This window comes from Heloderma suspectum, chromosome 1 (assembly GCF_057233095.1).
Source record: "Heloderma suspectum isolate Gila_16-S chromosome 1, 16-S_ref, whole genome shotgun sequence".
Lineage (NCBI taxonomy): Eukaryota > Metazoa > Chordata > Lepidosauria > Squamata > Helodermatidae > Heloderma > Heloderma suspectum.
This window is the reverse complement of record NC_139458.1, coordinates 307,689,346-307,706,847: the sequence shown is the minus strand read 5'-3', so window position 1 is coordinate 307,706,847 and position 17,502 is coordinate 307,689,346. Positions and strand designations below refer to the sequence as shown.

The following is a 17,502-nucleotide window of genomic DNA, read 5'->3' as shown; positions in this document are numbered from 1 at the left end:
CACAGATAAAGTTGCTCTAACTATTCTTGTTTGAATCAGAAATGATGGAATTAATGCATATGTGTTTGCATTTTAAATAAAGCAGAATGACTGAACAAAACGTTGGGTCCATTTTCACATAATGGCAGCAAATCGTGGGTTCATTAATTTACCTACTATTTGCAAAGGTCATGTGCTGCCACTATTTTGAATATACAGCCTCTGACTGGAGGTTATTCTGTTGACGTGCGAACCCAAGCACTATGCGTTAATCTTGGGTTAAACAACCCACGGTTAACCTAAGAACTAATTGTAGGTTAACTGTGGATTGTTTAACCCATGATTAACCCATAGTGTCTGGGTTCGCACATCACGAAATAGCCTCCAATCAGAGGAATCAGAGGTTGCATATTCAAAACGGCAGTGGTACATGACCCCAGCAAACTGTGGGTTAATTAGACCATAATTTGCCACCATTATGTGCAAATCAGCTCATTAGCTGTGACAAAGAGGGAGGTGTGCTCTTGAAGGGCATTGCTCATATGTGTAGTCAGCCACCCCTGTTCTCTTTTCCCCTGCTTTACCATTTGGTTCCTGACTTTTTTCAGTATGTAACAAGAGGCAGCGATAATTTCTTCATATAGCTGCATCTGTGATAATTTTGCATAGTACAGATTAGAACAGGCAGGGCAACCGGTGGCCCTCAGCCTAATTTCAAAAGCCCTCTACATGCAGTCAGTTCAGACCTCTGGTAAGAGTGGCCTTTCCCTTCCCTGGCAGCCAGATGCATGGAAAAGAAGAGGGAGAGAGAAAAAAGCAGGTGGGAGAAAGGAAAGAAAGGGCTGACACACCCACCTTTGGCTCTGGTCTTGCCCACCATTGGCACCAGCCCTGCTCACTGCCAACATGCGCCGCCCACCAGGTTGCCCAAGGGGGAATGCCACCCTCAACAGAAAAAGAATGCCCATCCCTGGATTAGAAGAAGGAAGAGAACATGAGATAGAGGGAGGAACAGCAGAAAGCAAATGCTTGTGATGGTATTACTCTGTGTTTATTTGACATATAACAATAGCACTTGAAAACAAACTCTTAACTGGGAATGTTCTCCAGACTTCTTATATACTATTGTCCCTTTCCCAGGTGGTGTCTTATTTTCCCCAGACACTCTGCATCACACTTAGGAAGCATTAATCATTTGTTTTTCAGGTTTAACTGACGAAGCAGCCCCATGCTATGCCATCTCATCCTTAACAGGATGCACTGAGCTGTTACATTTTGGTCTCTGAAAACAAGGCTTTTAAATATTTTTATTTATTTATTTATTGGATTGATGGATTGATTGATTGATTAGCCGCCCATCTGGCCAGCTACCCAGCCACTCTAGGCCAACAATTGCGATATATATACAGATACTACCAATAGTATAACTGTTGCCCACTACTGCAGGATAGGCAAAACTCTTGTAATGTACACATTTTTAATGAATTTTGAGCTTTATAAAAAAAATACTTGGACTGAGTCCCAGAGTAGAATTAGTGCTCAGTAAAACTTGTCCTGACATCCGTTTCTGAGCCCAGTGACCCTCTGTGAATTGGCATATCAGTAAATAGGTGAAAGGTTTTATTTTTGCTTCTACCTTTTTCCTTTACGCTGAGTAAGCCCCATGCAGAAAGATTAATTTAAAATTTTTAACCCATCTTTTAGGGTGCACTGCACTCACAAGGCAGCTTACAATATTGAAGAAACATGAAGGTACAAGTGCAATTAAATGCGCGCGCACACATGTACAACCCACACTGGAGGAGGAGCAGCAGCAGCAGCTAATTATGTTTAAACATCAAACATAGACTCGAATAAAGGTGTCATCATGATTTTTTTTTTCAAGCCAACAGTGATGAGGCCATGCATATCTCCCTCAGAAGGGAGTTCCAATGGTGTGGGGCCACCACGAAGAAAGTGCTATCCCTAGTATCCACCAGCCTCTTTGGTCTTGCTGGTGGGCCAGAGAGCGGGGCCTCTGATGCTGATCTTAATGCTTGGTATAGGTGGTCCTTCAGACCACATGGTCCCAAACCATTTAAGGCTTTAAAGGCCAAAACCAGCACTTTGAATTGGCCCTGGAAACTAACAGAAAAAATACATAATAGTGCCTAGCTCCCACAAGCGTTCTAGCTCTCATATTCTGCACCAGTTGCACTTTCCAAGTTGTCTTCAAGGGCAGCCCCATATAAAGTGCATGACTGCAATCTAACCTGGACATAACCAGTGCACGGCTAGGTCAGTTTTCTCTAATAGGGCAGCAACTGCTGAACCAGCCTAAACTAGGAAAAAGTACTCCTAGCACCTTGACGTCACCTGTGCTTCCATAGATGGTGCTGAGTCCAGGAGCTCATGGCCCTTCAGGAGGAGTGTAACCCCATCCAGAGTCAGATCTAAACCTCCATCCAGATTAGCGGATTTCCCAACTCACAGTATTTCCATCTTATTCCTATCTGGATTAAGTTTCAGCTTGTTAGCCTTCATCTATTCCAGTACTGTTCCACAGCTTCTCTGGGATTCATAAGTGGAAAAGAGAGGTAGAGCAGCATGCTATCTGCATATTGGTGACACTTTGGCCCAAACCTCCAGATGACTTCTCCCAGCAGTTTCAGATAGATGTTGAAAAGCATGGGGGACAAGATGGAATCTTGAGGCACCCCAAATGTTAATGGCTATGGGGTGGAACGAATGTCCTCCAGCACCACCCTTTGGAGCCGTCACCCCAGGAAGGACTGGAGCCACTGCAACACTGTTCCCCCAAATCCCTTTTCAGAAAGACGGTCCAGAAGGATACCATAATGTTAGAGAAAACATAGAAACATGTTATATACCTAACGCATGTAAACTATACCAAGTGGCAAGGTCTGGCAGAAACTTGTTAATGTCATTGTTGGCAAAGTTACATGCAAAGTAGAAGGATGGTAATATTATCTTCTCTCTTTGTTTGTATGTGTCCAAGGGTATGGTCAGAGAGAGAGAGGACAGCTTCAGTGCAGTTACATTATAGGGCCAGAGTTTTCCTCCAGATTAGTCAACTACTGGCATATGGTCAGAATCAGTCCCACCAGAAGGCAAAGTGAAGTGGCACCTCAGGAAGCAGACTTTGGGCTCCATTAAGGAGTAGAAAATTGCTAGTTAACATAATTTATATTTGTTTTACTGTGGAGGACGGGTGTTCTTGGCCTCAAGCACCAAATTGTTTTTGACAGATCTGCAAGTTCATGCAAAATTTTATTTTCTTCTTCTTCCTTGTTCCTCAAAGGGTGATAGAAGTAAGAACAAGAGTTTAATGCAGAATAGGCATATGCCTTAAGCTTGAAAATCATCAATCCAACTTCTTATAAGTACTAAACACAATCTTTTAAAATAGTAGAAATAGTACACTCTTTGAGAAGGATGTGTTGAGATTATAAACTGATATAGATTAGGATTTCATCTCTGCTTACTAGTGACCTGCTGTCTTTTTCTTTTTGTCTAAATATCCTTTTTGTAACTTAAAAACAACTGGATTGGTGTATGTCTTTTTTGTGATATTCCCCTTGGAATGCTATAAGTAAAATCTAAACTTAATACAATTTAAAAGCGAAGACTTTACAGAGAAGATTAAAGAAGGGCAGAAAGCATTAGCAGACTCTTTTCCAAGAATTATCAATATCCAGGAGGAATTGCATTCTTGTCTTTTGTTTTATATTTAAGAGCATCTCTCTAACTGGGGTTGGTACATTCTTTTTCAAGAGATGTTTCTCAAAGGAAGTGTTGTGAAACAATTCAGTTGGCCTACTGAGAATGTTGGATGACCAACCATGGGCTCTTGAATGACAGTCCAAAGCATTTGTGTCAAGTTGCATTACACATAGCCACCCATGTATATGTTGTGTAATAACTGAATATGAAGGACTTGATCCTCAGAATAGCTCAACTAATATCAGCAGAGCTATGCAAACTGAAAGCGGCACCTAATGTTTAAGAGAACAGCTTGTAATGTATGAACACAGCTTAATCTTACTTAGCTTTCCTTTTCTTATAAGACTGCAATTTTGTTAGCTGATACTCCCCAGCCAGAGCCATTTTTATTTAGTAACTGTGTTCTCCTAGTCCAGGCCTCCCCCACAGAGTCCAACATCAGTGCCCATGAGGCTCCCCTACCTCAGCTCCTCATGACTTTTTTTTCCAGGGTGGCTGTCTGGCAAGGCACAGCACTGGCCTGGGGCACTCTGAAGATATTAAGATAGTAAATGGCTGGAGCCTCAGCCAGGGCTGCACTTTGCAGCATGCCCAGCCACCCTGGAAAAAAGTTAGGGGGAAATCGGGAAAAGGAGCCCCTTCCTACCAGCGCTTGGTAAGGGCAGCAAGGGACTAGGGTGACAGTGGGGAAGGGGAAGGGGGGTTGAAAGGGCTGCAGAACAATTGTGGGTGGTGGCAGAGTGTGTGTGTGTGTGTGTGTGTAAGATGGATGAATGGGGTGCATTCTTGTATTTGTGCATGCATGCAGGAAGATTGAGGGAAAGAATTGGGGGTGATTCATAAAGAAAGAGAAATGGGTATTTTGTTTTGTTATGTGAGATCAAATACATAGAAATGGAGGCTAAAACCCAACCTCTGCCTTCTGCTCAGTTTCTTGGGCAAGTTACTTGTCATTTGCAACTGGCCAGGCCCCCACGGCAGGCATTTTGTGGTGGTACCCACAACAGTTTATTAAATTTCCAAAAGTGCTCACAGGCCCAAAAAGGTTGAGTGACCCAGCCCTATTCCTTAGATATGTCTGTACTTCATGTACTAAGTACAGACCCTATGTCTGTACTTAGGATAGTTAAGTGACATTATGTGGGATAAGACAACTTACGTGGTTTACTGATTCCTCTCTGTATTTATCTGCCATTTAGGCTTATATCTAAGATTATCTCTACACCAGCGAAAAATCCCACATTTAAAACGTGGCTTTCTGCTTCCATGTTAAATGCAGGATCATGACAGACTCCCTTTACACACGCTTCCTCCCCCATTTCCCCTCTCCTTTCCCCCCTTATCCGAGTCTTCCAAATTTTTCATTATCTGCTAGATGGCACTGTAGTCTGGCGCCTCTTATTGTGGCTTTTCCTCTTTTCACGAGGGAACTCAAGCAGATCTTAAGTGTTGTAATTTGATAGCTCATTATCTCCAGTCTTTTAAAAAATGGAATAAAGGTCATTTAGTGTGGGAGTCACTCTGGAGGTTGACAATGTCATCTAAAGGACCCGTAAACTTCCATGAGTAACCTTTTCAATAGCAGTATAAAAGCTCCATGTGAAGAAGCCCTAAGAAGGGAAAGTTGACCAGCTGAATCCAAAAGGTGGTTAATGCCTCTTTTTAAAGAGTGGGTAATTCTAGCTGCCTTGAAGGAAGTGATTGTATGGCCACTCCTAAACAAACCATCCTTGGATCCCAATGATGGTGCCAACTATTGGCCACTTACAAGCCCTCCCTTCTGGGGCGAGGTACTTGAGCAGGTGATGGTGACTCAGCTCCATACATCCTTGGATTACAGTGATCCATTTCTAGTAATAGTATTATTATTATTATTACATTACATTACATTTATATCGCACCTTTTTTCCTCTTTGAGGAACCGAAGGTGGCGTACATAATCCTCCTCCTCTCCATTTTAGCCTCACAACAACAACCCTGTGAGGTAGGCTGGGCTGAGAGTCTGTGACTGGCCCAAAGTCACCCAGTGAGCTTCCATGGCCGAGTGGGGACTAGAACCCAGATCTCCTGGCTCCCAGTCCAACACTCTAGCCACTACACCACACTGGCTCTCATTAGTACATTTAGATAGAAATTAGTACATTTCCATCCCACCCTTTTTCCTCTCACAAGGAAGCCAAGGCATCTCACATGGTTCTCCGCCTCCTCTCCATGTTATCCTCACAACAACCCTGTGAGGTAGGTTAGGCTGAGAGTCAGTGACTGGCCCAAAGTCACCTAGTCAGCTTCATGGCCGAGTGGGGACTAGAACCTGGATCTCCCAAGTCCCAGTCCAACACTCTAACCAATACGCCACACTGGCTGAATAGATATATGCCCAATTTATAAAGATACCCATCCTGGCCACTGTTTTCCATGCCCTGGTAACATTCAGTTTAGACTATGGCTGCATATTGTAGGTGAAGCTCCCTTTGAAGACTATTCAGGAACTTCAGATGGTGCAAAGTGCGTCAGTGATGTTATTGGTTGGAGCTAGCTACAGGGGAACATTTCTCACTACTGTTAAAACTGCTCCACTGGCTTCCTGTTAATTTCTGGGACCAGTTCAAAGTGCTAGTTTTAACATTTAAAGCCCTTTAAGCTTGGGCCCCAGGGCCTACTCCCACACAAACCTAAAGGGCCTGCCTACTCCCATGCAAATCTACCCAGACATTGAGTCTTTGTCAGAGGTGAGGTGGGTGGGTGACCAGGTTCCTTTTGGTTTTAATATAGATTACCCTTCTCAGTGAAATCCCATGACACCTTTAGCTTTTAAATGCTAATCTGCCCAAGCTTTTAATGGACAGTGATTTTGATCCTGCCTGCTGAGAACCTTTGCACGGCCTGTTTTATTTTGCTGTTTTAAATGGTGTTTTATGTCACTGCTTGATGCTGCTTTTATTTTTGTGCTCTGCTGATATTTGATTTGATTTCTGTTGTATTTCAGAACGTCTTGTTTTGATCAATATTTGTGTACTGCTTTGGGAACTAAAAGCAGGGTAAAAAAAATTTAAATAAGTATCAAGAGCACACACCAGTGTAGGTATGACTTACTTTTGTAACCCAACTGTGTGGTTGCAGTGGCTTCAGCTACTCTATCACAAACCCTTCTTTTGCAGGCCTAGAGTGTATTGACAACATTGAAATCACTCAGATTGTGTGTGAAGTTGCTTAACCCAGATAGCTTGCCACTGTTAACTGTGATACAGTGTTGTATTACAACTAGTTAACCACCTGGATAGCTGCTTCCAATTCACACAATCGTTGAAGAAGTCACTAATTTCACTTGAAAAGCTTTTCTCCACTGATGGGATCTGTGATACCTGATTAGAGGGAAGCTTGATCTGCGATAGCTATCCATTGCCATGCCACATAGTAGCATAAGGGAAGGTTCTTGTCTCAGTGGTAGAGCACATGCTTTGCATGCAGAAGGTCCTTAATCCCGGCATCTCCAGGTAGGGCTGGAAAAACTCCTGCCTGAAACCCTGGAGAGCCACCGCCAATCACTGTCAACAATACTGGGCTAGATGGAACAATGATCTGATTCAGTATAAGGCAGCTTCCTGTGTTCCTGTATTCCTAATGTATGCCCACCAGGGGCTGGCTGCTGTTGGGGCCCCTGTACATGGTACATATGGAGTCTGCTCCACAACAAATGAGGATCTCAATCATGCACATCATTTTTTGAAAATGGTAGTATACATTTCTGGAAATTCTGGGCCACTGTCATCCAGTGATGCACAGGAGAAATCCCCAGGTCTTGAATGAGTCCTTTTGCATGCTTTTTAAAGTTTGTCACAAGGTTAACTTAGCCATCCATCACTGTGATGAGTCACCCACTGTGCCGCTCTCTGTGAGTAACACTGACATTAGAAGTGGGGAGGCCAATACACTTATCTAGACTTGCAATATTTATGAGGTGCATTCTCCCAAGAAGGAGGACACTTGGCTGTGAATTTTAATAAGACAGATATATGAAGGTGTAAATGTACAGCTATTAATTGTGTAGCTATTTAAATATAAAATATCGAAACTTAAAAAGCTCTTTTCTCTAGGCAATTGGTTACGGCTTATTATAACACCAGACTGAAAGTGCAAAGCCTCTGGATTTCTTTCCAGCTTGAAACAAAATCATTTGTTAGATGTTTACTCTCTGCAAGATCCAAATTGACCAACGTTTATTTTTCAAACATACCCTTTATTTAGACTGCACTCACCTTACTCCAAGGTCTTTTAATGTTTGACAGAACATTGAAAATACAAAATCAGCCCAGATTATGTAAATGGACATACTCACCAAGAAAAGCATCTGGTCTATAGCCAATCTAAAGTCAACAGTGGTACCACATCTTAACAGTGTGCAAGAACCTTTTTCCTCCCGGGAAAAGAAGATAATGCCAAACTTGCAACTGTTGGAATGTTGTAAATGATTTATTTCCAATAAGTATCTTCTGGCATTATATATAAATTTACATACTGGATGGATAAAATAGGTCTACAAGTGGGCCCTTGAAACAAAATGTTGGAATGGTGGTGTGTGTGTGTGTGGGGGGGGGTTGTTACCTGAGCCTGTGGCTGAAATACAAACGTTCATATCAGAGACAGGAGTCCTTGCCTTAACTTGGGTCTTACTTCATGTCCAAAATTTAAATGAGTGTTGGATTTGGCCTGGGAGGAAGTCAAGGGGGAATTTAGCTAAATTAACTTTCACTGCAACCAGAGAAGTCTCTTGAACAGGGGATTTTTGACTGAGAATCCAAACCAGCAATATTAACACTGGACTACATGGCAGGGTTGCTGTAAATGACCTTCTCTTAGGAGAGCCCGCTCCAAACCTGCAATAGCAGTATAACAGTGAATTACACAGCAGTGTTGTTGTATATTACTCCCTCTGCCCAGCCTGCAATATGGATAATTCTAAAGGGTTGTGGCATACTACTCAGAGTCTGACCTGCAATATTCAGTGTAGACCACATAGAAGGGCTGGCATAATCCACTCACAGCCAAAACCTTCAATTCTGAGACAATGAACTGCATTTACTTTGGAATTTGCATTTAGCAGGGCTATTTTTAAAGCTCTCACATTAAATAAGGATTGAGTTAGAGCAGGAACTCTTCTCTTCGTTGCTACCTTTCAGGAAGGGTGGTGGTGGGGATAAACACACTGTTGTCCAATCCTGGCTACATTAAAATCTGGTGCCCATCCCAGCTGTATTAAAAATATCTCACTTGGCAGCTCTCACTTCTGTGATATTTAAAATTAGTTTCTTGGTTTGAACCAGAAAATGATCTATCTGGACAATTAGATGGTTCTCTCTGCCCTTTTTATATATCCCTGTCTTCCTCATCGTCTTTTTGCTCATTTCTTTCAGAGAAAGAAAGAGAAGGAGATAAATGGAGTAAAGGCCAACAGAGGAAGAGGCATATAGACATATAGACAGAACTGCCCATTTTCCACTCTTCTCCTTATATCCTGAGCACTCCCTGATGTCTCTCTCCAGTAGTATATCCTACCACTGTTAGTTGATCATTTTGTAGCTTCCTGGGTTGTCTCTATCACACCCTCCTCCTCACTGAACACTTCCAGCCAGACAGGGGATCTCCCCTTTCTCTTCCAACTGATTCAGTTCATGGCTACTGAGCACGCCCAGTTCTCATTGTGTTGTAATGATGGTGGTGGGGGTGTCCCTTCAGGGTTTTTTCTAAAGATTTTTGTTGTACTTTTGCAAAGCTTGGGGTTTCCTTAGGCCTACTGATACCTCCAGTTTGTCCATGGGTCATGGCATCTTGGCTACATAAGGATCAGCACCTGGGGAATGAGTTCAGGATTAGTTGGAATTAAATATTTGCTGAATGCAGGTATTACTCGTTTGAAATCTTGAGGCCTCACTAAGAAAGCTGCAATCTCATCCAACTTTATGTCCTGTGGATTTTTATGAGTGTCCGTGGTACGTGATTTCTCTTTTTGGAGAGGCTAAGGTGCAGTAGCTCCCTCTAAGTGCAACCCCCATCCCACCCCCAGAAAGAGCATTAGGGCAAACATATCTTGTGTTGTCTAAATCTGCAATCACAATAGTTAAATTTAGCTTGTTTGTACAGTTAGGGCAAAGGGACAAATTTACCTTGCAGACAGGCTAAATTTGGCTGTTTGGGTACTCCACTGTGGATGCCTTTAAAAAAAATTGCAGGGGTGCTAGGGGCTACAATGGAAGTGCTGGGCATCCTGCATTGCCCATCCCCAACTTACATTAACCAAATGAACCCTCTCTTTATCAATTTATCTGTGGACAGGGGCAGACAATATCAAAGAGAGCACATTCTTGGTACCTCCATCTTCCCTTGTACTTTCTTACAGCCATATTTCTAGTCCTCACTTCCTGTGAGAATTCCTTTTCCTGAAATAATAGTCTCCCACTGTCTACTACAGTAATGCTTTGTGAAAGGCATTATACATTCCATATCTGAACCCATAGACATAACAATTTACAGACTTTTCTCTTAACAATCATGGGTGTTCCCAATAGTTGAGGTTTGTGAGGTAAACCAAATGACACCATAGGCTTATGCCTAGCCTATTGTAGTCCCATAGAATACAATGGGGGGCCACATATATATAAGGAGATAGTCACCTTCTAGGTGTTGTGTTTATGGGACAAAGGGTATAGAAAGGAAATCAAACATTCTTCTAATCCGTATCACTATTTAGCAGTCTGCAAGCATGATAGACATATCATGTCTTACATATCATCATATGTAAGGTCAGCTTCTGTGTACTTAAAGCATTGTTTTTTCTGGCTGCCTTTTCTTGGCCTCCCATGCCACAGTAAACTGACCTGTGCTGTTATGTGTTTTGATATGGTGCCATCTTGGGCTTGACGGTTGGGTATGAGGGTGAAGTTCCACTACACAGAATGTGTGAAAAGAGATGATGCTTTCACATGACGGTGGTTTAGAGAGAGGTATAAAAGTGATGTCACGGGCCAAGAAATGTAACAAAATAGTTATTCTTGTGTGTTTCCTGTGTAGAGGAACTACATTATGGGGAACGCCAAAGGATGTGCAGTTTGTACAATATTTGCTGCACAAAACAGGCAGAAATATTTGTATTGGCTTCTAGATTTGTTCATTCAGTTATAGTCTTTATTTCCACATACTTGGTAAACTTTCATGCAAGGTATTATAATCCACATTCAAATATCGAAAGAATCTTCCCTAAGAAACCTGTGAATTGGCTAGAAGCTCTCCCTGTTCTAAGACATCTAAGCATAACCTTTATTGATGTGAAACTTAGATGTCTGCTTCCCCCTCCTGGCCAGCGTGCACACTGACATAAACAACAAATGTGTTCATAATATCTTCCAGAGTAGTTATCCGTGTTGTTCATAACAGCAAAACAACAAAAGGTGTTGCGGCATCTTGGAAGCGAATGGTTCCTTGTAACAGGAACTAAAGTAAATAAGAACTGCCTTGCTTGATCAGACTAGTCATTCTAGTCTGATGTTCTGTTTCCAACAATAGCCAACTAGATGCATCTTGAAGACAATGCCACATCCTTCGGTACTCAGAAGAACACTGCTTCTGAACATAGTGTTAGTTGAACAAGTTAGTTGTTGTGACTAATAGCTGTTATGTAATCCATCCTCTGTGAATTTGCCTAATTCTTTTTTTAAACCATCTGAGCTAGTGACCATCATCACATCTTGTGGTAGTAAAAGTTAATTATCCTTTGTATGAAGAAAGTCTTCTTTTTGTCTGTGCTGGACCTGCTGCTCATCAACTCCATTGGCTGACCAAAAATTCTAGTATGATGAAAGTGGGGAGGGGGGAATTCTCTCTTCACACCATTCATAATTTTAAAAATCTTAATTATCTTTTCTATAAACTTTTCTGTAAGCTATAGCCATTTGTTGTAAGGAGCATACTCCAACATGTTGATCATTTCAGTTGCTCTTTTCTGTATCTTTTTCCAGTTCTAAGATATCCCTTGTGAGATGGGACAACCAAATCTGTACACAGTATTACAAATCTGGATGCCCCATATGTTTCTGTAATGGCATTATGATACTTGCTATTTTATTTTCATTCCCTTTCCTAGTAATTCGTAATATTGCATTTGCTTTTTTCACCACCATAGCACACATAGCTCACAGTTTTGGTCAGCTATTTGTCCGCACTCCCAACATCTCTGTCTAAGGCAATCTCAGCAACTTCAGACCCCTATCAGTGAACATGTGTCAGGATTCCTTTTGCCCCTGCTGAACTACAAAAGCCAAATCAAACACAGACAAGAGGCTTCAATCTACGGCTTTTAATCCGTTACTTCAGTGAGTCATACAGATGCAGATTCTCAGTGGCTCTCAGTCTGCAAAGGAAATGCCATCAGAGAGTTCAAAAGAAAGCTACGAAAGTTACCCACTGTTTGAAGAAAGGCGGGCTCACTATCCTAACTTAAGGGTGGGGGGAGATCTCTCTCTCGTGAGGCCTCTAAGCGCAGCTGTTCATGCCAGGCCAATTGGACAGACTGTCTAAGCTCAACCTTGGTCATCTCTCTCTTGGCTCTGCGTCTGCGCCTGGCATCTAAGAATTCAGGCTCTCCAAGCCCCGCCTCTCCGTTTGCTATCTCTCATGGGGGCAAGGGTGAAGAGGGGCCCTCTCCGTCCAGCTGGGCTTTTGAAACCTGAGGAGTCTGCCTATCTATGTCTGGACAAGCCTGGAAAACTTCCTTCCCCACATCTTGCGATTCTTCTTCAGAATCTGAACTACTCTGCCACTCCCTGCGCTCAGAGGCAACCCTGACATCATGTGAGGTTGAGGTAGCAACCTACTTAGGTGCCTGAAGTGGACAGAAGGGATAATAAATATTCATTAACCAAATACCCTTTAAAGTACCAAAGTATATTTTGTCTCCATGTAAAGTCATACAAGATATTTGACTAACCATTTTCAGTATGGCTCCTACAGAATAATAGAGCATAATGGAAGCACAATTTCTCTATCAAAATAAAACCATTACTAACAAAAAAAAAAAATTCCACTTTGAAAAAAAATATTTTGACAATCTTGGTGGCCTAAAAATGCTATTTATTTTATTAGGTTTTGTTTTTAACTTCCTTGTGATTTCTATTTTTATTGTAAGCCACAATGAGTCTGATTTTATCCTAGAAAGGTGGGCTATAAATGTCTAAATAAGCAAAACAAATTCTGATCATTTGCACCAGCATATGAACCTGAAATGTCACTGAAGTAGTTACATAACAATTTTGTGCCATTGTACTGGTGTGTCTGTTAATATGTCCTCTTCTAAGATTTTTTTTATTTGCTGGCTGTCAAATTGGATTCTATATGGTTTCACTGATGTAGCAGACAATGCAAGCAACTTACAACGGCTAGCATAAGACGTATAACCTCATTAATGACTACAAAACAGTTTCACGTTTAGGATTTATAGCAAAACTTTACCCTATAAACATTATATATACTCTATTCACACAATTGGAGCTTGTATTTTGAGATGACTGAATTATTTTTATGTGTGAAAAATCCTATTGAATTTCTATAGAGGTAGAATTGCTGATTTTATTATATTAAAATAATGTACACTACTGGAAGATGTACTGCTTAAATTCTACTGGCACCCCAAGTTGTCTAGAATGCAGCTAATATTGATGAAGTTGTCAATCTTCCGCTTGAATAAAAGCACATTGCCCTAAGGAGCTTGTTAAATACTCTATTAATTAAGCAAACCGCATCATCTTTTCTTCCCCCGCCCCCCAGGTGAAACTTCCATTTCCTGTAGATCAAATCACAGATCTTCCAAGGAACGATTTCCAGATGATGATAAAGATGCACAAATTAACCTCAGAGCAATTGGAATTTATCCATGATGTTCGGCGGCGCAGTAAAAATCGGATTGCAGCTCAGCGCTGCCGTAAGAGAAAACTGGACTGTATTCAGAATTTAGAATGTGAAATCCGCAAGTTGGTGAGTTTAATACACAGACTCTACTAAAATATTGTATTTTATTTATTAAATTTTATGTCCTGCCTTTCTTCCATGATGGAACACAAGCCTCCATACATAGGGTGACCAGGTAGTCTCCATCTAGATACTGACCAGACCTGCTTAGCTCTCACAGGTTGCTGCATCATGTGCTTTCAGACCGTAGGTTCAGCCCTATATAGGTGTCAGTCATGTGTTTTTCTCTGGGTCATGCTGGCCTTCTGGTGTAATGCTTCCTCCTCTCCTGTGGACCATGCCTACACTCTAAAGTCTGGTGTGACAAGGATCCTGTACCAGGTAAGGAGAAGCATCAAAGTCTATGACGACTCAGGGTGCCATGCTTCTCACCTTCCAGCAATATGTCGCTTTCTCCACAGAAGTAATTGAATTCATGGCATCACCATTGTCCTAGACAGACAGAGAATTCAGGTTTTCCTCCTGTCTTCGCTGTGTCCAAAGTTGCAGTCCCTTTACTTTTGCCCATACAAGTCAATGGAACCATTGTTTGGGAGAAAATAATGGTAAGCTATCACACTGATGAGCACTTCTCTAGGTGAACAGGTGGAAGCAAGACAGTCTATACCTAAAGTCAGTTGCTTGTCCAAACTTTCCTTAAACGTCTGAGAAGGTTCTACAAGCACTAAATCAACATGAACATAATCAACAATCAGAATTGCAGTGATTCCACATAAGCGTTTGTGCCTTTTACTCTTCACAATCTGTTATTTAAACCATATTTAAATATTACTGGTGTGGCATAATGGCAACTGAAAATATGCCTTTATTTATTTATTTGTTTTTATTTAAAACATTTGTATTCCACCCTATATTATTAAGATCTCAGGGTGGTATATAGGTAAAATCAATTTAAACAGTATGAAACAATAAATAATTTAAACAGCTAAAAGCATATTAAACCATTAAATAAGCTAATACCAGTTAGAAATCTAAAAGAATAAAACAACTTCAGGGAATTCAGGGAAACAACTGTTTCCCACCTCCCAGCTGAGCAGAGCAGAGCAAGCTGCTCCAGCTGGTCCAGGGACTACAGAAGCAGGCAAGCTCCCAGAGAGCGAGCGAACAGGGGGAGCAAACAGGAGTTGGCCAGGGGAGTTGCAGTGGCTGAAGAGACAAAGGAGACAGAGGCTAAGAGGTAAGTGGGTTGCAGGAAGCCCAGGGGGCTGCCCTTTATCCTTCTGATTGGCTGTGAGCTCACCAGGTGCTTCTGAGAGCTCCAACTGAATTGGAGGGGTGTGGCCTGAGTACTCCCAGCAGCTGACTGGGCGGGAAGCTTCAGTCTGTTTCCCGCCTCCCAGCTGAGCAGAGCAGAGCAGAGCAAGCTGCTCCAGCTGGTCCAGGGACTACAGAAGCAGGCAAGCTCCCAGAGTGCGAGCGAACAGAGCGAGCGAACAGGGGGAGCAAACAGGAGTTGGCCAGGGGAGTTCGGCAGGGGAGGTCAAGGGGGAGGCCCCTAACTTTTTTTTAAAATTATTTTTATTTTTTATTTTAACTAACTTTTTTCCATTTATTTGTCTTGTAACACACACTTTCACACCAGTGGGACTCTGCTTTTAACCTCTACTGAGTAGAGGAGCAGGCACAGGCTAGTCTAGAACAATCACAAAGCTAGACACAAAAAGAGAAAAGAGGCTATGGAAGGACAAGACTCTCCAGTGGTGGTGACCTGCAAGGTGTGTGCAATGTTTGTTTTCTTGCCTGAGAACAACATGGCCTACACCTGCAACAAGTGCAAGTTGATCACGCTGCTGGAGGAAAAAGTAAGTGGACTGGAGCGGTGACTGTCGACCCTCCGGGGAATAAGAGAACACGAAGAGTTCTTGGACAGAATGGGGGAACTACAGCAGCAAAGGGCAGACCAGAAGCTTGAAGAGCAACAGCAAGATGAGGCAGTGGGAAATGCTGAGGTGAAGAAAAATGGAATAGAGGATACTCCTTGGAAAAGGGTGACAGTTAGGAGAAGAAGAACTAGACGCCACTCTGCACCAGTGGAAGCAGTGGAGCTGTGGAACCGATTCCAGGTATTTGTGGATGAGACTGGAGGACAGCCTGCAGAGGAAGAATCACAGGGGAACCTGCATGAGAGTGAGCAAGAGGCTAAAGGTCAGTCAAACAGAGGCGATGAAACCCAGGCCTACAAGAAGAAGAAGAGAAGAGTGGTAGTAGTGGGAGACTCCTTGCTGTATGGGATCGAGACCCAAGTATGTCGCGAAGACCCATGGACTCGCCAGGTATGTTGTCTCCCGGGAGGAGAGATTAGAGACGTGACTGAAAGGTTGCCTGCACTCATAAAGCCCACTGAAAGGTATCCCTTTCTTCTCATCCATGTGGGAACAAATGATACCGCCAAGCGGAGCTACGAAGAGATCACGTCAGACTTTGAAGCTTTGGGAAGGAAACTCAAGAACTTTGGGGCCCAGATAGTTTTCTCATCCATCCTTCCAGTAGTTAGAAGAGGGATAGAAAGGGAACGAAAAATACTTCGGGTGAATGACTGGCTACGAAGGTGGTGCCGACGAGAGAGATTTGGATTCTGGGACCACGGGCTATACTTCCTGGAAGATGGGCTGTTGGCTAGGGATGGGTTGCACCTCACAAAGGATTGGAAGAATGTGTTTGGCCACAGCATGAAGAACTTCATCAGGAGGGCTTTAAACTGAATCCTACGGGGAAGGGAGATGTAATGTTGGGGGTAACAATGGACATAGGCGCATGCACTGTAATGGAGAGAACAGCTCTGATAGCGCCCAATAATAGTCTTCAGACACATGTAGGAAGAAAGCCAGACTATGAAGCACATGGTCTTCGATGTCTATATACTAATGCCCAGAGTATGGGAAACAAACAGAACGAACTTGAACTCTTAATACAAGAGGGAAATTATGACCTGATAGGTATAACTGAGACTTGGTGGGATGACTCTCATGACTGGAATACAGCAATTGAAGGATATAACTTGTTCAAAAAGAACAGGAGGAACAGAAAGGGAGGTGGGGTTGCACTGTATGTGAAAAATACATATCTCTGCACAGAAATACAGGAGGAGGAGCTTGGTAGCCCCATCGAGAGCATCTGGGTTGAAATAAATGGAGCAAAGAATAAAAGGAACCTGGTGGTCGGAGTCTACTACTGGCCACCCAATCAAGGAGAAGACAAGGATGAAACTTTTGAAAAGCAAATAGCCAATGTTTTAAGGAAGCATGATGTAGTAGTAATGGGGGACTTCAATTTCCCCGATATTTGTTGGGAGACAAATTCGGCAAAACATGGCCCCTCCAGGAAATTCCTGACTTGTGTGGCGGATAACTTCCTCCTACAGAAAGTAGAGGAAGGAACTAGAGGATCGGCTATCCTTGACTTGATCCTAAGCAACAGAGATGACTTAGTGGATAAAGTAGCAGTTACAGGAACTCTGGGGGAAAGCGACCATGTTGTACTTGAGTTCTTGGTTCTAAGGGAAGCAAAAGCCAAGTGTAGTCAAACGCGTACCCTGGATTTTAGGAAAGCTGATTTTCATAAACTCAGAACAATGATCAGTAAGGTCCCATGGCAAGCGATGCTAGTGAGAAAAGGAGTCCAAGATGGGTGGGAGCTTTTAAAAAAGGAAATTCTCAAGGCACAATCACAAGCAATTCCAACAAGAAGAAAAGGTGGAAGACAACAGAAGAAGCCAATGTGGCTTCACAGTAAGCTTAGGGATGACCTGAAAACAAAAAAGGACACATATAGGAAGTGGAAAGAAGG

The 17,502-nt window shown here is 42.5% G+C and overlaps 1 protein-coding gene across 11 annotated transcripts in view; it reads left to right on the top strand.

Moving 5' to 3' along the window:
• BACH2 (BACH transcriptional regulator 2) overlaps positions 1–17,502 on the top strand; it is a 248,706-nt gene that overhangs the window by 212,967 nt on the left and 18,237 nt on the right. For all 11 annotated transcript variants that reach the window (XM_084827113.1, XM_084827116.1, XM_084827117.1 and 8 more), the window contains one exon: positions 13,516–13,722. In XM_084827113.1, coding sequence (XP_084683239.1) covers positions 13,516–13,722 — 207 coding nt within the window. The remainder of the gene's footprint in view (positions 1–13,515; positions 13,723–17,502) is intronic.